Source organism: Abramis brama (assembly GCF_963993115.1).
Source record: "Abramis brama genome assembly, chromosome: 1".
NCBI classification, from domain to species: Eukaryota; Metazoa; Chordata; class Actinopteri; order Cypriniformes; family Leuciscidae; genus Abramis; species Abramis brama.
Genome location: NC_139963.1, coordinates 64,552,597 through 64,570,082, shown reverse-complemented (window position 1 = coordinate 64,570,082; position 17,486 = coordinate 64,552,597). Strand labels below are relative to the sequence as shown.

The window sequence follows — 17,486 nt, the reverse complement described above, 5'->3', positions numbered from 1 at the left end:
ATTTTCCCATAACTTTTGTAATTATACGAAATATTTTGTAAAAATCGAAATTAATATCGATATCGCAATATCACTCATTGTCAATATCGTTCACCCCTACCGTGATCTCAGACTGCGTTGATGTGGTTTCTCCACTGAATGGATCTTCATGTGTCGCTTCAGGTCACTTTTAACAGAGAAACTCTTTCCACACTGATCACACATGAATGGTTTCTCTCCAGTGTGGATCCTCTCATGTGTTGTTTTATCTGCCGACTGAATGAATCTCTTGTCACAGTGTGAACACTTGTAAGGTTTTTCTCCAGTGTGGATCCTCTCATGTGTTTTCAGAGATGATGAGTGACTGAATCTCTTGTCACAGTGTGAACACTTGTAAGGTTTTTCTCCAGTGTGAATTCTCTGGTGCTCTTTTAAATGTTTAGCTGCAGTAAAAGTCTTCTCACACTTAAAGCACATGTACTCTCTCACACCAGTGTGTATTTTCTCATGATTCTGTAAAGTATGCAGCAGTGAAAAACTCTTTCCACACACAGAACATGAATGCGGCTTCTCCTTCGTATGAACTGTCAGGTGTGTCTTCAGGTTTGATGCACAGAGAAATGTTTTGCTGCATTGATCACATGTGTACGGCTTCTCTCCAGTGTGGATCCTCATGTGAATCTTAAGATAACTTTTGTATGAGAATCTCTTTTCACACAGATCACACATGAATGGCTTCTCTCCAGTGTGGATCCTCATGTGTTCTTTATGGTGTGAAGATTGACTGAAATCTTTCCCACATTGATCACACTTAAATGGCTTCTCTCCAGTGTGGATCATCATGTGACGCTCAAGACGTTGTTTGGTTATAAAACTCTTTCCACACTGAGCGCAGGTGAACGGATTTTCTCCAGAATGAACTCTCATGTGAAGCTCAAGACTATGTTTGTGTGTGAAACTCTTTCCACACTGAGTGCAGGTTGTAGATTTCTTGGCTCCTCTTTTCTTTAAAAATGTATTTTTAGTCTCTGAGCGACTCAAAGGTTTTCCTCCAGGTTTGACATGATGTTCCTCCTCCACTTCACTCAGTTCTTCACTCTCCTCGCTCTCTTCCATCAGGTCTGACATGAAAGAAAAATGTATTAAATTTCATTTTCAGTACATCAACATAATTAAAAGAGAAATATAAAGTGAAAGGACATGAAATTGAACCCTGATGTAATAGTAGAAAGTAGACAACTGTTATAAAATATTATGATAATTTAATGCCTTTTTATAAATTGATGATATGCCCATGAAACTTTCCAAGAATGAGGTAAATTTATCTTCCAATTATTATTTTTAAAACATTATAGGCACAAATCCCATGTTTCTTTAGCAAAAACTATTACATATATTTGATAAATAACACAATTATCTAGCATGATATTAACATAAAAATATACAATACTGCCATATTTTTTCACCGACTTTGAGATTGATATTTATTTTACTAAAAACGTTTGAATTATTAATGGCCGTTCACACTAGACTTTTCCTTCATAGACTTCCATTCATGCGCATGTAAAAGTGGGACACCAGAAACACAAGCTCAAGTGAATTACCCTGTGAGAAATAACACAAACGTTCAGCATTCAAGTGGAGTGGATTGTTTTATTTTTAAATTATTATTATTTGTTATGTTGAACTTGTGTTTGTAAAAAAGCTGCCGCAGAGTTTGACGTCATTTCACGACCGTTGCAGTGTCTGTAGAAACTTCACAAGCTCAAAGTGTAGAGTAGCCGCAGCTTTAACTAAATTTAAATTGACTATTTTATTATATTTATCTGTGTCCTATATGTTTCACTCAACCCAGAAAGTTATTCCTGACATGATTTTCCTCCTTTCAAAAACAGAGCATTTCAACATACATGTTTCACATTATTTTTGTGACAAGAAAACATCCCTACAGCTTCTGAAAGTGAACATCAGTGTTTTACTGTAACATAAGAAGTGTTATTTTAACATCAGGGTAAACCACAGGGTTCAGGGTTTCAGGTTATCCTACATTAGGGTTATTTAACAACAGAAACTGAATAATCAAATGTAAAAATAAAACACTGCTTAGTTTTCACTATATAAATTAAATATATACTGATTCTACAAAAAAGTTATTCAGTCAAGAGCAGTGAGTGATTTTCTCTTTGTCTTTTGTTCATGACCCCAGTTATTACAAACCGTTTCGATATGGATATCGCGATATATGCCTTTGCGATATTTCGAATTCAATATATTGTGCAGCCCTACTTAAAACTGTGACACCCAGGAAATGACATCATCTGAGGTCTTTCTACTGCATGATGGGAAGGCAAGAAAATAATCTCAATCCAGATGTGTTTTGTTGTGAAAGAAATACTGTTTCAATTTCAAGCATTTTATCCAAAATGTAAGCACTTTTCAAACCTTGAAAACACAACATCAAATTTCAAGCACTTTCAAGGATTTCAAGCACCCGTACGAACCCTGCTCATAATTTGGCCTTTTCCTTGCATTGCAGTTTTTTTCTTATTCTTAATGCGATCAACATTTGATGTGTTTGAGGAATTTGACTAACATGTAACATTTTACATGCATTCTGCTGAAATGAACGAAATGACTCGAAAAAAGATTCAACGATCCGAGTCTGTAAAATGATCCGAACTTCCCTCTACTAGAGGTGAAACTGGGCTCTTTCTACTGCATGATGGGAAGACAAGGAAATAATCTTAATCCATTGTCTCAGTTTTGACACAAACTGTAGCATTGACTGTATCCATCAACCCTGTTACCAAAGTTACTGTAAGAAGAATCTTTATAACTATGAATAACTTACATTTACATTAATTCATTTAGCTGACGCTTTTATCCAAAGCGACTTACAATTGCTATACATGTCAGAGGTCGCACGCCTCTGGAGCAACTACGGATTAAGTGTCTTGCTCGGGGACACATTGGTGTCTCACAGTGGATTCGAACCCGGGTTTCTCACATCAAAGGCATGTGTCTTACCCACTGCACCATCACAACTTGAATCGCTATAACTATGAATACGTTGAAAATGACAAAAATTCTGGTAACGTTGTTGCAAATTGGGAACCAGATATAAAATAAATGTCAAACAAAACTGTTAAAATAGTATTTAGCTTGATCTGATGTTGACAATCAATATACAAAATTCTCAAACCTCCCTTTACTGAAAATTTGTTGAAAACAAACAAAAAACATTCTGTACCATCTCATAGTTTAACTGTTTATCTAAAAGTGCTTGAATGTTTCTAACATGAATGTTCTTCAGCATCTTGAATGAATGAAGAATAAACACCAACCTCTTTGTTCTTCAGGATCTTCAGTGTGTTTCATTCTGCAGGGTTCTGGATCACTCATGTTCTCACTGTCCTCTTTAATAAACTCAGTCTTTGCAGATTTCAGCTCTTCCTGATGCTCTGATGCTCGCCTTCTCTTGTAGCTGATGGGAATTTACAACATTTATTGGAGAATTGCTGTGGGAAGAGCTTCACTGATTATGTGATTGCTATGGGAGGAGCTTCACTGATGATGAATTCCAGTGTGGGAGGAGCTTATCTTCCAAAATCAAAAATATAAATTACTGAGTTTGTTTTTATAATAAATTACACTTCTAAGCATTTATGTCCGTCTATATATTGACCGTACAGTAACTGATGCCAATTAATGAATTATTTTCAATGCTAATCCTAACATTATTCTGCTTCATTAAAATACAGTTATCTAGAAATAAAAAAAAATGATTATAAATATTACAATCATTGCACTAATGTTATTTAAAACTGACAATGATCCTAAAAAACTCACTATAAGCTCAATGTGAAGTATTTAGTGTTTGGAAGTTTTCCTCTCTGTCCTACAGTTGCCACGCCCCATTTTTCTTTGCCACTCAGTTCCCCATGCAGTTCACCACACCTTCAACTAATTAGCCTCAATCAGCCACAGACTTCATTAGACAGCACCTGTACACACAGCCCCTTCCTTTTGTTCATGCCACATGGAGGAATCCTTGTGTGTTGCTGCTGGAAATGCTGTCTCCTGCCTTGTGTGTGTTATTGAACTATGTAAGTTCCATATGTTTCTACTGTTAGATTAAACAGTTTAACTTGGTTTATATTGCTCATGTGACTCACTGTGGTAATTGTTAGAATGTGTATTTGAGGATTTATTGGCATTACCAGTTCATTAATTACGGGGCAGAGAAAATGTATGTATTGACTTTGTTTGTAGTATACCTAGCTAATTTTCTGCATTCTTAGTTATTGTACAAATGTTTGATTCTCATTCAAATGAATTGTGGCCTTGTATTGTAGGTTTATGTAGCTAATTGTATCCCATATCCCTTTCCCTCCTAGAAACCACACACAGACATACATACATACACATACCTAATAAAGAAAGACATTGTGTAATTAAAGTGACTGGACTGGACTGTTCTTACCGACACCTTCATTGGTCTTAAGCCAGCCACCTACACATCCCTCTCAAACCTCCTTTACATGGTCCTTCGAGCCGGAGCCATTGACGACCAGTGGAGATGTCCAGTCACTCCTTGCCTTCGTTACTTCAGCGTCCTCACCGCCAAGCCCCGCGTCCTGTACGCTATGATGACCACGTCATGGAATATGGTCCTGCTGCAGCACCAGAGCCACCACCGCTTCACTCTGCAGACATCTGTGGTGTTGGACCTCAGTATCAACCACAGTATGAGTCTGAGGAGGAGGAAGAGCCACCTCAACTACCCAGCGAGGAGGATGAAGAGCTGGAGCCAGCAACAGACTCTCCCTCACATGTCTCTTCTGGAAGAGCCTTAGCCCCTGAGTACCCACATGACCCTCATGTAGCCCCAATTCTTGACCCTCAAACTGAGTTCTTACAGCAGTTACAAAAAGAAGCAAGAAATCAAGGTAGACTAATCCAGTGCTGTATGCTTAGTAAAGGTCACTCCTCACGGTCTCGTTCAGTACCATCCCCTGAAAGCCCTCAGTTAGTAGTATCACAAGCCCAACATGCTACGATGCCACCCCAGGCTACCACAAGTGACTATAAGCCCTTTTCTTCCCAACCTCGAGAGCAGCTTTCTTATCCACCTTCTGTAAGCCGTGCCCCTGCCATTCAGCCCTTAGCTCAGTCCTGGCAGCACACAAATCCTTCTGACCATAGTCAGTTCCCTGCCACCTGTCAAGTCCCAGTCTCACGTAACCCCTTGCTCCCAGCCTACATGTCGTCACCTCAAATTTCGCCTAGAGCTATGGCCCACTCTGCCCAGCCAGCATACCAGCCCCATAATGTGCAGCCTCACCATCTTACTTCTGCAGCCCCACCAAGCCATTTAGCTCCCCCTCCAAGCCGACTGCAGTCATATAGCAAGATAGAAGGTCCCCCATTCTCTGATCTTACTAGAGGATGAAAGCCAGTATATGATGTTAAAGATGGCCCTATCCAACCTGTTGGACCCAGGAGAGTCAGAGCAGTATAAATATTACATCTTACTGAATCACTTAAAGGTAGATTAGGCGAAGCGGCTTGCCTTAGCTTATGTTTATGCCCAAGATCCCTACTCAAGCTATTCGGTCCCTAGATGAGCGTTATGGCCAACCCGGACAGCTTGCTCTGAGAGAGCTCCGTGCTATAATGGAGATGCCTGCTATCCGGATAGGTGAAGGTAGAGGCCTAGATCAGTTTTCCCTTAGAGTACAGGCCTTAGCGGGTCTCCTCCAGTCCATGGGCCGGGAAGGTCTCTCCGAGCTTACCTGTTGCTCATGTCGAGCGGCTACTAGATAAACTACCCAGTGAGCACTTTTGTCAATTTAAGAGAAGCATGTGTTTGAGCAGACCAGGTCTCCTTTCCTATAACTTCCTAGATTTCTTCTCCTGGCTACAACAGGAAACCCACTGCCAGCCCAGAAGGAAGAGAACCCTTCAGCCTGTCCAACCAAGGCCACCACCCTCTCACCCAGTCAGAGCTACAGCAATATTCCATGGTAGCAAGACTTCCCAAGTGACCTCCCCTAATGTCCAGATGGCTCCTCCTAAAGCCAGTCAGCTTCCCCTGACTGGGGAACACCACATCCACACGCTGTCCAGTGTGTGGTTACTGTAATTCCCCTGAACATCATGTCAATAAATGTGATGACTTTCTCCAGCTCACTGAAGATCAGAGAACTAGTTGGATCAAAGGACAGAAACGCTGCTGTCGGTGTGCACAAGACCACTTTGCAAACCAGTGTGATCTGAAGGGATGCTGCAACCAATGCAATGGGAAACATCTGCAGGTCCTATGCAACATCAACCAGTGACAAGTGCAGAATTTCTACTAGACCATCCTAGCGATTGCAATAAAGTGCTGCTGAAGGTAGTTGAAGTGACCCTGCGTAATGGAAACAAGTCCTTAGATACATATGCCATACTGGATGATGGGTCAGAACGTATGATCCTTCTGCATCCTGCTACCCAGAAACTCCAGTTGGTAGGAGAGTCTGAGAGCTTGAAGCGGAGGACTGTGAGACAGGATGTCCAGACTTTAAACGGTGCCGCCACTGCTGATCAGCTTTCCTTGTCCGAACATTCTCATCCTGTGAAATCCCTCCAGCGGCGCTACACTCATCTCCGGCAGATTCCCTTGAAGCAGCATGATAACGTAAGCCCCCTTCTACTCATAGGAGCTGATCATGCCCACCTGATCACTCCAACACTGCCTGTAAAGTTAGGCCCCCTGGAGCCCCTGTAGCGATCAAAACCCGTCTTGGCTGGACGTTACAGGGCCCTGCTAGAGATATTGTTAGCTCTCCCTCCACCAAGTGTCATTATATCTTCTTTAAATGCCCACCTGATGACATCCACCACAATGTGCAAAAACTGTGGCAGCTGGACACAGTACCTCCGAGGAACACAAAAATGGTTGTCCGCTCTAAACAGGACCAATATGCAATTCACCAGCTGGAGACTCAAACCATCCAAATTCCTGTTGATGACATCCTACGGTATGCCACACCTTTCCTCTGAATAGATCCCTGGCCCCCCCTAAAGGCCCCTAAGGAAGCAGTTATGTCACGTCTTCGCAGCTGTGAGAGGCGACTGCTCCAAAAAAACCCACAGGCAGAGACCTATACCAGAGAGATCTAGAAGTTAGTTGATGCTTGGTATGTCAAGAAGTTAACCTCATCTGAAATAGCAGATGCTCCTGAGTCTTGGTACATACCTTACCACATTGTGCGTCATAATGGAAAGGACCGCATTGTATTTGATTGTTCGTTCTCCTATCAGAATCAGTGCCTGAATTCACAATTGCTCACTGGTCCAACCCATGGGCCTTCCCTCCTTGGAGTTCACCTCCGTTTCAGGCAGCACAAGATTGCCATCAGCGGAGACGTTAAATCCATGTTCCACCAGATGCGCCTGGTACCCCAAGATAAACCCCTCCTGCGCTTCCTCTGGCGTGACAGTAGATCACCTCCAACTGTATATGAATGGCAAGTCATCCCATTTGGCACCACCTCCAGCCACCGCATTACCTATTCCATACAGCATTGTTTCTATGTGGATAACTGCCTTCAAAGTCTTCCCACACCAGAGGAAGCTAAGGACCTCCTTCACTGCATGCGTGTAACCCTCTCCTCTGGTGGCTTTGAGATTAGACAATGGGCCAGTAATGACCCCAAGGTCATCTGTGATCTCCCTCCCAATGCTAGGTCAGACCAGGCAGATCTCTGGCTGTCACATCATCCTTCCCTTGATCCCATGGAATCTACTCTAGGCCTCCACTGGAATTGCCATACGGACACCCTGAAATACAGGCACAGAGCTATTGAGCTATTGTCCTACGGTATGCCACACCTTTCCTCTGAGTAGATCCCTGCCCCCCCCCAAAGGCCCCTAAGGAAGCAGTTATGTCACGTCTTCACAGCTGTGAGAGGCGACTGCTCCAAAACCCCCCACAGGCAGAGACCTATATCAGAGAGATCCAGAAGTTAGTTGATGCTTGGTATGTCAAGAAGTTAACCTCATCTGAAGTAGCAGATGCTCCTGAGTCTTGGCACATACCTCACCACATTGTGCGTCATAATGGAAAGGACCGCATTGTATTTGATTGTTCTTTCTCCTATCAGAATCAGTGCCTGAATTCACAATTGCTCCCTGGTCCAACATTTGGGCCTTCCCTCCTTGGAGTTCTCCTCCGCTTCAGGCAGCACAAGATTGCCATCAGCGGAGACGTTAATCCATGTTCCACCAGGTGCATGGGAGGAGGAGAACTCCCTAATCTCTCCTCAATACTACTGCCCCGTTGTCTTATCCATTGGACAGTAGACACCCCCTCAGCCATCCAAGACCTGCACATCTTCTGCGATGCATCAGAACAGTCTTATGGTGCAGTCGCCTATATGTGACAATGGTTGTCCGCTTCACAATTGCTCCCTGGTCCAACCCTTAGGCCTTCCCTCCTTCTCCCGATGACATCTCTGACCCTACCCAGTGCACCACCTTTCAGGATCTCCTTGACTCTACCACTGCCTCCCACTCTGAGGTGGCAGAGCCTCCTGAAAACACCATCGGCAGCAACCTACCTCGATGCAGAGATTGCCATCCTAAGACAGACCCAGCTGGATTCCTTTGGAAATTATCTAGCATGCCTTCAGACCCACAAACCCCTTCCACATTCCTGTCATCTTCTCTCCCTTGCTCTGGAACTAGACCCAGTGTCAGGTCTCATTCGAGTAGGTCGAAGGTTACGACAAAGCAGTGGCCTGCCTCCTGATGCCATACATCCAGTTGTCCTGGTCCCTGCCCATCCGATTACAAAACTTATAATTAAAGATTGTGATGACCACCTACATCATTCTGGTCCCGAGAGGCTATTCGCTGAGCTGAGGAGGCGATTCTGGATCCTGAGGGGTCGTGAGGCTGTCATGAGACATCAGCACAGGTGTGCCAGCAGTCCTGTGCCAAACTCCTTATTCCTCAAATGGCCGATCTCCCTCCTGCTCGCTTCCGCAATCCTCCCTTCTATTCCACCGGGGTGCTGTTTGGAAGATTTCCTCTCTTTCCTGCAGTTGCCATGCCCCATTTTTCTTTACCACTCAGTTCCCCATGCAGTTCACCACACCTTCAACTAATTAGCCTCAATCAGCCACAGACTTCATTAGACAGCTCCTGTACAACCAGCCCCTTCCTTTTGTTAATGCCACATGGAGGAATCCTTGTGTGTTGCTGCTGGAAATGCCATGTCTCCTGCCTTGTGTGCGTTATTGAACTATGTTCCACACCTAATAAAGAAAGACATTGTGTACCTAAAGTGACTGGACTGGACTGTTCTTGCCGACACCTCCATTGGTCTCAAGCCAGCCACATACACATCCCTCTCAAACCTCCTTTACATTTAGCCATATCTGTTCCAGTGTATTTTAACAATGTGAAGTAACAAATTTGATTCGTTAAAGATAAAACTTTGACTCTTGACTTGACATTCAGTAACAGTTCTCACTCCAAACATCGAGACATTCTCACAAACGAACACAAAATCGCTCCGGTCTGAATGAACTCAACATATTCTCCTCATGCTTGCTGCTGCTGCACTAAATGTTTATTTCAGTAGGAAGACGCCAGAAAAGACGCACAAGTATCGCTGTGATCGATGAAAACAACACAGAAATGACTCTGTCACTTAATCAAACTGTATAAAGTGTGTTTGGTTGTGTAAATATGAGAAATACCATAAACTGCTCTCCTCACCTCAGGACGCGCCATCTATTAAGGATTTTGGATAAGAGACTCATTTTACTCCTTTTTTTCATGTGATGCATGATAATGAGGAAGGAAGCAGTTTTTATTTCAAAAAGTACAGCAATTACATATTTATTATATACAACTTTGAATACAAAATGTATTCAATGTCATCAGAATACAAATGAGAAAATAAGAGTTAACAGTGATTAGCTGAAAACTGAAAAATAAAAGACAAAGAATATAAAGAGAAAGAACACAAGAGTAAAATTCTTACAAATACTTGCTCTCATATTTACTGAAGATTTAGGCCTAATTGTAGTAATATGTATTTTAAATTCTTTCAAAAACACAGAAAGAAAAGGGTTTGTTAATGGCAAACTTACATTTATGTATATAACATTTTCCAAGAAGTCAAATAAAATTCATAACAAAGCAAGTCAAATATTTCTGAGCTGAAGTCACAAGATCATCCGAAACAACAAATATGAAATGTAAATATTAAACCTCTGGTATGTCTGAAATAAAAGGCAAAGGGAGGGAAGCACAGGCATTTGAAAATACTACAGGTTTTCTAATGATACAAAACTTAATGCTAATCGGAGAAGTATCCCTTTAAGTCTACCTTTTTCACAAGAATTAATAACTACAGATGTTCTAATATAGTGTTTCTAATTTTTCCAAAAGAAGTTAAATAAACATTGGTGGACTATCCTGGAAGTCTGAGCATCAACATAAAGAGACTTAACTTTTCTCACTCTAGTAAAAGAGTTCGTACACATGGTGTAGAGTTTCCGTACAGTGTTAATTAATTTCTCAAAATTTCTCGACAGAAAAAGTTTATGAACCACTGGTTAGGGGTGTGCGATATGACGGTTTTTGATCGTGGACGATTAAAGGGATACTTCACCTCTGGAAAGATGAATGTGTATTTAAAATGGGTCATTTATGTAGAAGAAATGTGAAATTATTTTTGAATTTGGAGCTTTCTAGACTGAGAAAAGTCAGAAAATGTATTTTTGGCTTATGTGGATGAAAGACAACAACTCCCAGAATGCACTTGCTTCGCTGCCCAAGGAGGTCGCCTACCGGTAAGAGAGCGCACAGCGCAGTTAAACAACAAGACTAGGCTACTAGTGAGTCTCCGTGACGAGTCTGCCCGGGATTTTGAGATCGCCCAAAATGTCCGGGATTCGGCTTTTGCGTTCTACAGTCGCCATTCATTATGTTTACTGTGGCGAGCAGAACGAGACTGAGGGCCGCGGGAGAACGATGAGAGGCCGGTGGCGTTATTACTGATGAGCAACACCTGTGAGACGCACCGGTCTCGTATCTCTCACGGAGGAGTGGGAATTTTCTTAGCAATGTTAAAAAGCACATCAACCGTTTACTTGTTTAGCGTTCATGTAAACACTACATTCAGATTCACCAATCGGAATGAATTCAGTTAGATTGAAACAAAAGATGTGCATGTAAACAATGAATGGCGACTGCAGAAAGCAAAAGCCGAATCCCGGACATTTTGGACGATCTCGACGGCCGGACATGTCTAGGAAAAAGAGGATGGTAACCCCTACTACTCAGCTTTCTCCACAGAACAAGAGCCTGCTAGCTTAGCTTCCAAAAACAGATGACTGACACTATGTGTACATTCTGTGAGTGAGATCCCCCTACGGGCGGGTTGAAAACATGCAGGACAGCTCCTACTGCTGGCTGTAGTCTTTAGCCTCTGTCCAAAAAATCCTTAGATGACGCAAAATTACAATTTTTGCGTCATCTGAGGATTTTTTCCAGACAAAAAAAATACAGAAATCTCTCGTCAAGTCAAGTCACCTTTATTTATTTTGCGCTTTTTACAATACAGATTGTATCAAAGCAGCTTTACATTTACATTACATTTTTACATTTATTCATTTAGCAGATGCTTTTATCCAAAGTGACTTACAAATGAGAACAATAGAAGCGGGTAAACTAACAGTAGGACAACAATATGCAAGTGCTATGACCCTTCTCAACTTAATCTAACGCAGAACTTTTTTTTTGTTTTTTTTTTGTTATAGAACAGAATAGAATAGAGTAGTAGAGAAAGTGTTAGCAATACTGGATCAAGTGCTGTCGAAAAAGAAGCGTCTTCATCCGTTTCTTGAAAGTGGCTAGGGACTCAGCTGCTCTGGTTGAGTTAGATCATTCCACCAGCAGGGAACAGTCATGGTAAAGGTCCGCGAAAGAGTTCGGGAGTATAGATAAAAGCCCGCCCGCACTGGTAGCACACACACGCAAGGTCTCTCGCTCCCTCTCTCTGCCGTGCGCGCGCTAAGTATGCTCGCTCGCTCTAGATTCCGGGAGATTTTATCTAATTAGCGGGCATCAGGGAGCCGCTATCAACATGCGGGAGACTCCCGGAACTTCCGGGAGACTTGGGATGTCTTAGCCTGGATGCCAGCTGAACTTAGCCCCGCCCACAAAATTTTTAGGTCGGGAAGTTCGGTCTGGACTCAATCCGATGAGGAGCTATTATGCCCGAACAAAAATTGTTCGGACCAATCAAATTGTCAGGGTGGGCTTTATACGATGATGGACAGATGATCAACAGTAACGTAATCATCCACGTCACCAAAGAGCGCTTGGGTTGAATTTGTTTACAACAAAAATGACTGCCGCTGGAAAATTGAGATTCCACGAGTTCACACTTACAAATAAGTCAGATAGAATAAATGCACATTTGACGTGCTGTCCGAGGAGAGGCTCCGGGCTCGGTATTCGGCCCGAACCTAAAGTACTCCCAGGCTGTGGAAGAATAAGCCGAGAGTTAGCGGAGGGATGCTGGTGAGTTGACAGAGTGAATATATGTTTCCTCTCATGCTGATAGGGTAGACATGGTGTTTGATGACAAGTTGATTGGATTGATTGTGTGAATGTGCTCCTGCCAAACTTTGTTTCTGAAACATCAAGTGTAGATTCCGCCATCGCGTCTGTTATAGAAGATATCGACAGCACATTTTTTATAAAAGAGGAACAGAGAACCGCGATCAAGGCATTTGTCGATCGGAAACATGAATGAAAACTTACTCCATTGCTCTGATTGGTTGTAGGTCTATCCAATTGAGTGCAGAGGCATTTTCCTTCCTGATTCGGTTGAAACATGCCCCATAATCAAAGCTCAATGGAGCAGTATCAGACTCACATTCTGACTAGAATCTGAGGATGACAACGTCAGGCTAGGGATGTCTGCTACTGTTAAATACACCTACTGTAGCTGAAAAAATATAGCACTGTTTATTTCATTTGTATATTAAGTTGTGTATGTTTAATGTGTATCTTTGTTAAAGGAGAAGTTCACTTTCAAAAAAACTTTTGCTGATAATTTACTCACCCCCATGTCATCCAAGATGTCCATGTCTTTCTTTCTTCAGTCGCAAAGAAATTAAGGTTTTTGATGAAAACATTCCAGGATTTCCCCCCATGTAATGGATTCTATTGGGACCCAAACGATAGAAGGTCCAAATGACAGTTTAAGTGCAGCTTCAAAGAGCTTTAAACGATACCAGACGATGAATAAGGGTCTTATCTAGCGAAACGATCGGTCATTTCCAAAATAAATAAAAAAGTTTAAGTTTTATAAGCACAAACGCTCGCCTTGCTCTGTTCTGTGATGCGCGTTGAAGACGTCACGTAATACGCAATTACGTTGAAAAGGTCACGCTTGACGTGTTTACAAATGTGCGGAAGGAGGACCATATACACATTTTCAAATGTATTTGTGTCAGTTTATCGTTTAAAATGCCCATTTCGTGTGCGTATCCTGGGTGTTTTAATATTAAAAAGCCAAAAAGAACATTTTCTTCAGGACAGAAATTTTTCAAGCGTGACCTTTTCAACGTAATTGCGTATTACGTGACATCACGAACGCGCATCACAGAACAGAGCAAGGCGAACATTTGTGCTTATAAAACTTAAACTTTTTTATTTATTTTGGAAATGACCCATCGTTTCGCTAGATAAGACCCTTATTCATCGTCTGGTATCGTTTAAAGCCCTTTGAAGCTGCACTTAAACTGTCATTTGGACCTTCTACCGTTTGGGTCCCAAAAGAATCCATTACATGGGGGGAAATCCTGGAATGTTTTCATCAAAAACCTTAATTTCTTTGCGACTGAAGAAAGAAAGACATGGACATCTTGGATGACATGGGGGTGAGTAAATTATCAGCAAAAGTTTTTTTGAAAGTGAACTTCTCCTTTAATTTTTAATAACAAAGAAAATAATGAAGAAGATTTTTATCTTCGCCACATTGGCCTAAATGTCTGCCATTCTTTTTTATTTTATATTTTGTTGCCTATAAGGCTAAAATAGGGACATTACTTTGGCGGTATTGCTCAGTCACTTGCAAAATAGTAAAACCAACATGAAAAAGAATAGTGCTAAAATCGTGAATCGTGATTTTCCTGAAAAAAATCGTGATATGATATTTTTGCCATATCGCCCTTCCCTACCACTGGTTGAAATCTTGTTTTCTTGATTTTTCTTGATTTCTTGATTCAGAGACAACACTATCTTGTAAAGTGGCTAACACAGCATAATCAGATGCAGAAGGGCAGAAGTCAAAAAAATGGGAAGCGGGAAGTTATTATCATTTTGGCCTTTGTAACGCAATATGTGCAGAGCTGACCAATGCACAAGATAAACTCACAGACACATTAACTCTCAGGCTAAATGTTGATGGAATACTGCTTTTCAGAAGCTCCAATGCACAGTTGTGGCCCATACTTGGTAAAATTAAGGAGCTACCTGGATCAAACATGTTTCTAGTGCTGGCCCATCTAAACCTCCATCAGTTCATGAGTTCATGAAAGTTGTCGTTGAGGAATTTAAAAAACTCACAAAGGAAGGCTTGTACTTCAATGAGAAACATTACTGTGTTCCCCTGCCTGATGCATTTATATGTGATGCTCCAGCAAGAGCTTTTCTTAAATGTATAAAAATGTCACTCAGGTTACAGCTCTTGTGAACGTTGTGTGCAGTCTGGTGTTTATTTAAATGAAAAAATAGTGCACCCAGACATGGAAGCAGCCCTCAGAACAGATGCCCAGTTTGATGAAAATGATAGATGAGGAACACCATCGTGATGTATCACCTCTTCGATATGCATTTAGTGTGCTTAGGAATTGTCCGTAAACTTGTTTCACTGTGGGTCAAGGGACCCTTGACATGTAGAATTTCATCAAGTTCTCTTACGAGAGGTCTCTCGTACTGCGTAAGTAATCTTACGCTATGGAGAAATCTCTTTTCCGCGAGATACTGAAGCAAAAAATTATCCTTTAAGGCAAGACACTACAGGTGAATAGGGTAAAATTTTTAACTAGCAGATATCACCATGAAACTTTCACAGTTGATTACCTACATTAAGATGAGAAAAAAATGTATTACAAGTTTTCTGTAATTTAATGTTTAAATATGCAAATGAGGCAATATCTAATCAAATATGCACTAATTTGCATATATTTTAAAAAACGAAATCTGAGTATTGGATAAAGCCAGGTTAAAAATTATTTTTTCAATGTGTTCACATATTAGATGGGAAAAAAATTACAGAGGGATTTATGGATATCTACTTTTGTTATCCTGTAAATCAGAAAATACTGTCAATAGCCTTAAAAAAATGATTTTCGCCATGTTTTTTGGAATAAAATGTTATATAAATCAGGCTAGGAATAATATATTTACAAATCCCTCTGTAAATGTCTTCATAATTTAACTAGGTACAAGACTGGAAAGTTTGGTGTATAGGTGCTACTGAAGTGGGAATTTCGGACTTGGAGTATATTTCGGACTTGGAGTATGAGAGAACAGTCATTTTGAGAAAACAGGCTTTAAAGATTTATCATCAGCCAATGAGATTGCGCATTCAGCCCTTTTACTTTCACGATTGGTTGCTTATAAAAAGGAAATGACCATATTTGGATCTGACAGGATTGTACACAAGAGAGAGAGCTTCTTAACGGTGCTTGTGATGACAGGCTGACGGCAGAGATCGCAGAGCAGCATGTTGATTTGCAACGCGAACTTTTGTTGAATTTATGAGAAATCTAAAGACGCAAACAGACAAAGTGTAATAAAATAAAGACCTAAATGTGTATTTCGGACTTTTTTTCAACACAAGTCTGAAAGAAGACATGTTATTGAAGACAAATATCCAAAAATCTCAAAATTGACCAGTAAAAAAAAAAGATGTTTTTGCCTGCCGTGTCTCTCCTTAATTTTGAAATAATGTAAAACGCGTTGCGGCAGCATGCAGGCATAGGCAAGACGGGCTCGCGTGCCTATTGGCTGCCCTGCGGCAACTGCAGCAGCCTATCGAGAGACGCCCCAGTGACGTCAGATCCAATGGGGGTGCTTCACGCCCACTACGTCATGTCCCACCGAAACTCAAGTGGCGTGGGCCTTATAAATATGGACTGATAGGCTGATCACACTGATTTTCATCTCTTCAGCAAGCTTCACGCATTGCTGGATCCCGAGAGGAAAAAGTTGCGCCGTCTGAGAAAGCTCTTCAGCAGGACGAGCCACTGCACCTGAAGCCGCTGGCCGCGCCGCCTTCAGTCGCCGTTCCTGCTGCGCTATCCGGCTTTATATCCTTTTCTCTGCTACTGTGTTTTTGTGTGTGTGTGTGTGTTCGCCGCCACGACACACACTCTCTTTGCACTAAAAGAGCCGGGCATCTTTTCAAGACGCCCCTTTCCGGGATGAGGATCATGCAGCTCTCGTGCTCGCTGACGGCGACTGCCCTCACTGCGAGCTAGTTACTGCCTATGGTGACTCTGAGGACTCACCTGGCATCCTTCTCCGAGACTGCACCTCCGCCCGCCGCGGTACCGCGCCGTAAAAGCACCGTGCTCAATGGGTCCCGATACCTCGCCCAAGCCGCAAAGCTCGCCGGTTCGCCCGTCAGCTTCACCTGCTTCACTAGTCTCTTCCTGATGGACAGCGGTCGCCGTCTGCCGCCGCTTCCGTCGTGGATATCGACCAAGAAGCCGCTGTGGGGGATGATACCTGCTCTCGGGGCTAGCATCTCTTTCCCTCTGTTCGAGCCGTTCACGAGGGAGGCCGGAAGCGGACGGTCACAGGGTTTTTCTTTACGTTATAAGAAAGCTACCCCGCCCCTACGCCCCATTCACGTGTCACTCACCGGCGAAACGAGAAAAGAGAGTGTTTTAGTCCCGCCGAGGCCGGACTGACCTCCATTTCTCACACATTTCTCAGTTCCCTTAAGTTCAGGCGACTGGAAATGTCAATATTGCTGTAAAAGAGCCTGTTTTAATACACGCACGCCTGCTAACAAACACCAAAGCAAACATGTTGACGCTCTCTTATATGCTCGTGCTAACTGAGAGCTTATGTATTCCCCCCCTGTGGCTCAGTGGCGGAATCTTAGGCTTTTGCATGAGAGACCCGTGTTCGATCGCCGGGTCTGCCGGCAGAAAAAAATTATGCCGTCAATGCTTTCGCTCTGTTAGTTCCGCCGAGGCTGGACCAACCTCCATTTCTCACACATTTCTCATTCCCCTCTGTAGTTCAGGCAACTGGAAATGTAATCTTGCAGTAAACAAGCCTGTTGTAATACATGCACGCCTGCAAACAAACGCCGTCACAAGACATGTTGACGTTCTCTTATATATACTCGCGCTAACTGAAAGTTTATGTGTCCCTCTCTGTGGCTCAGTGGCGGAATCTTAGGCTTTCGCATG

General features: G+C 42.3%; 1 protein-coding gene across 1 annotated transcript in view; it reads right to left on the bottom strand.

The window, feature by feature from the left end:
* Nucleotides 1-980: 980 nt before the first annotated feature.
* Nucleotides 981-17,486, bottom strand: part of LOC311077351 (uncharacterized protein) — a 32,551-nt gene continuing 16,045 nt past the window's right edge. Inside the window, exon 4 of the mRNA XM_084105747.1 lies at nucleotides 981-1,100. Coding sequence (XP_083961873.1) covers nucleotide 1,100 — 1 coding nt within the window. The 3' untranslated portion in view covers nucleotides 981-1,099. The remainder of the gene's footprint in view (nucleotides 1,101-17,486) is intronic.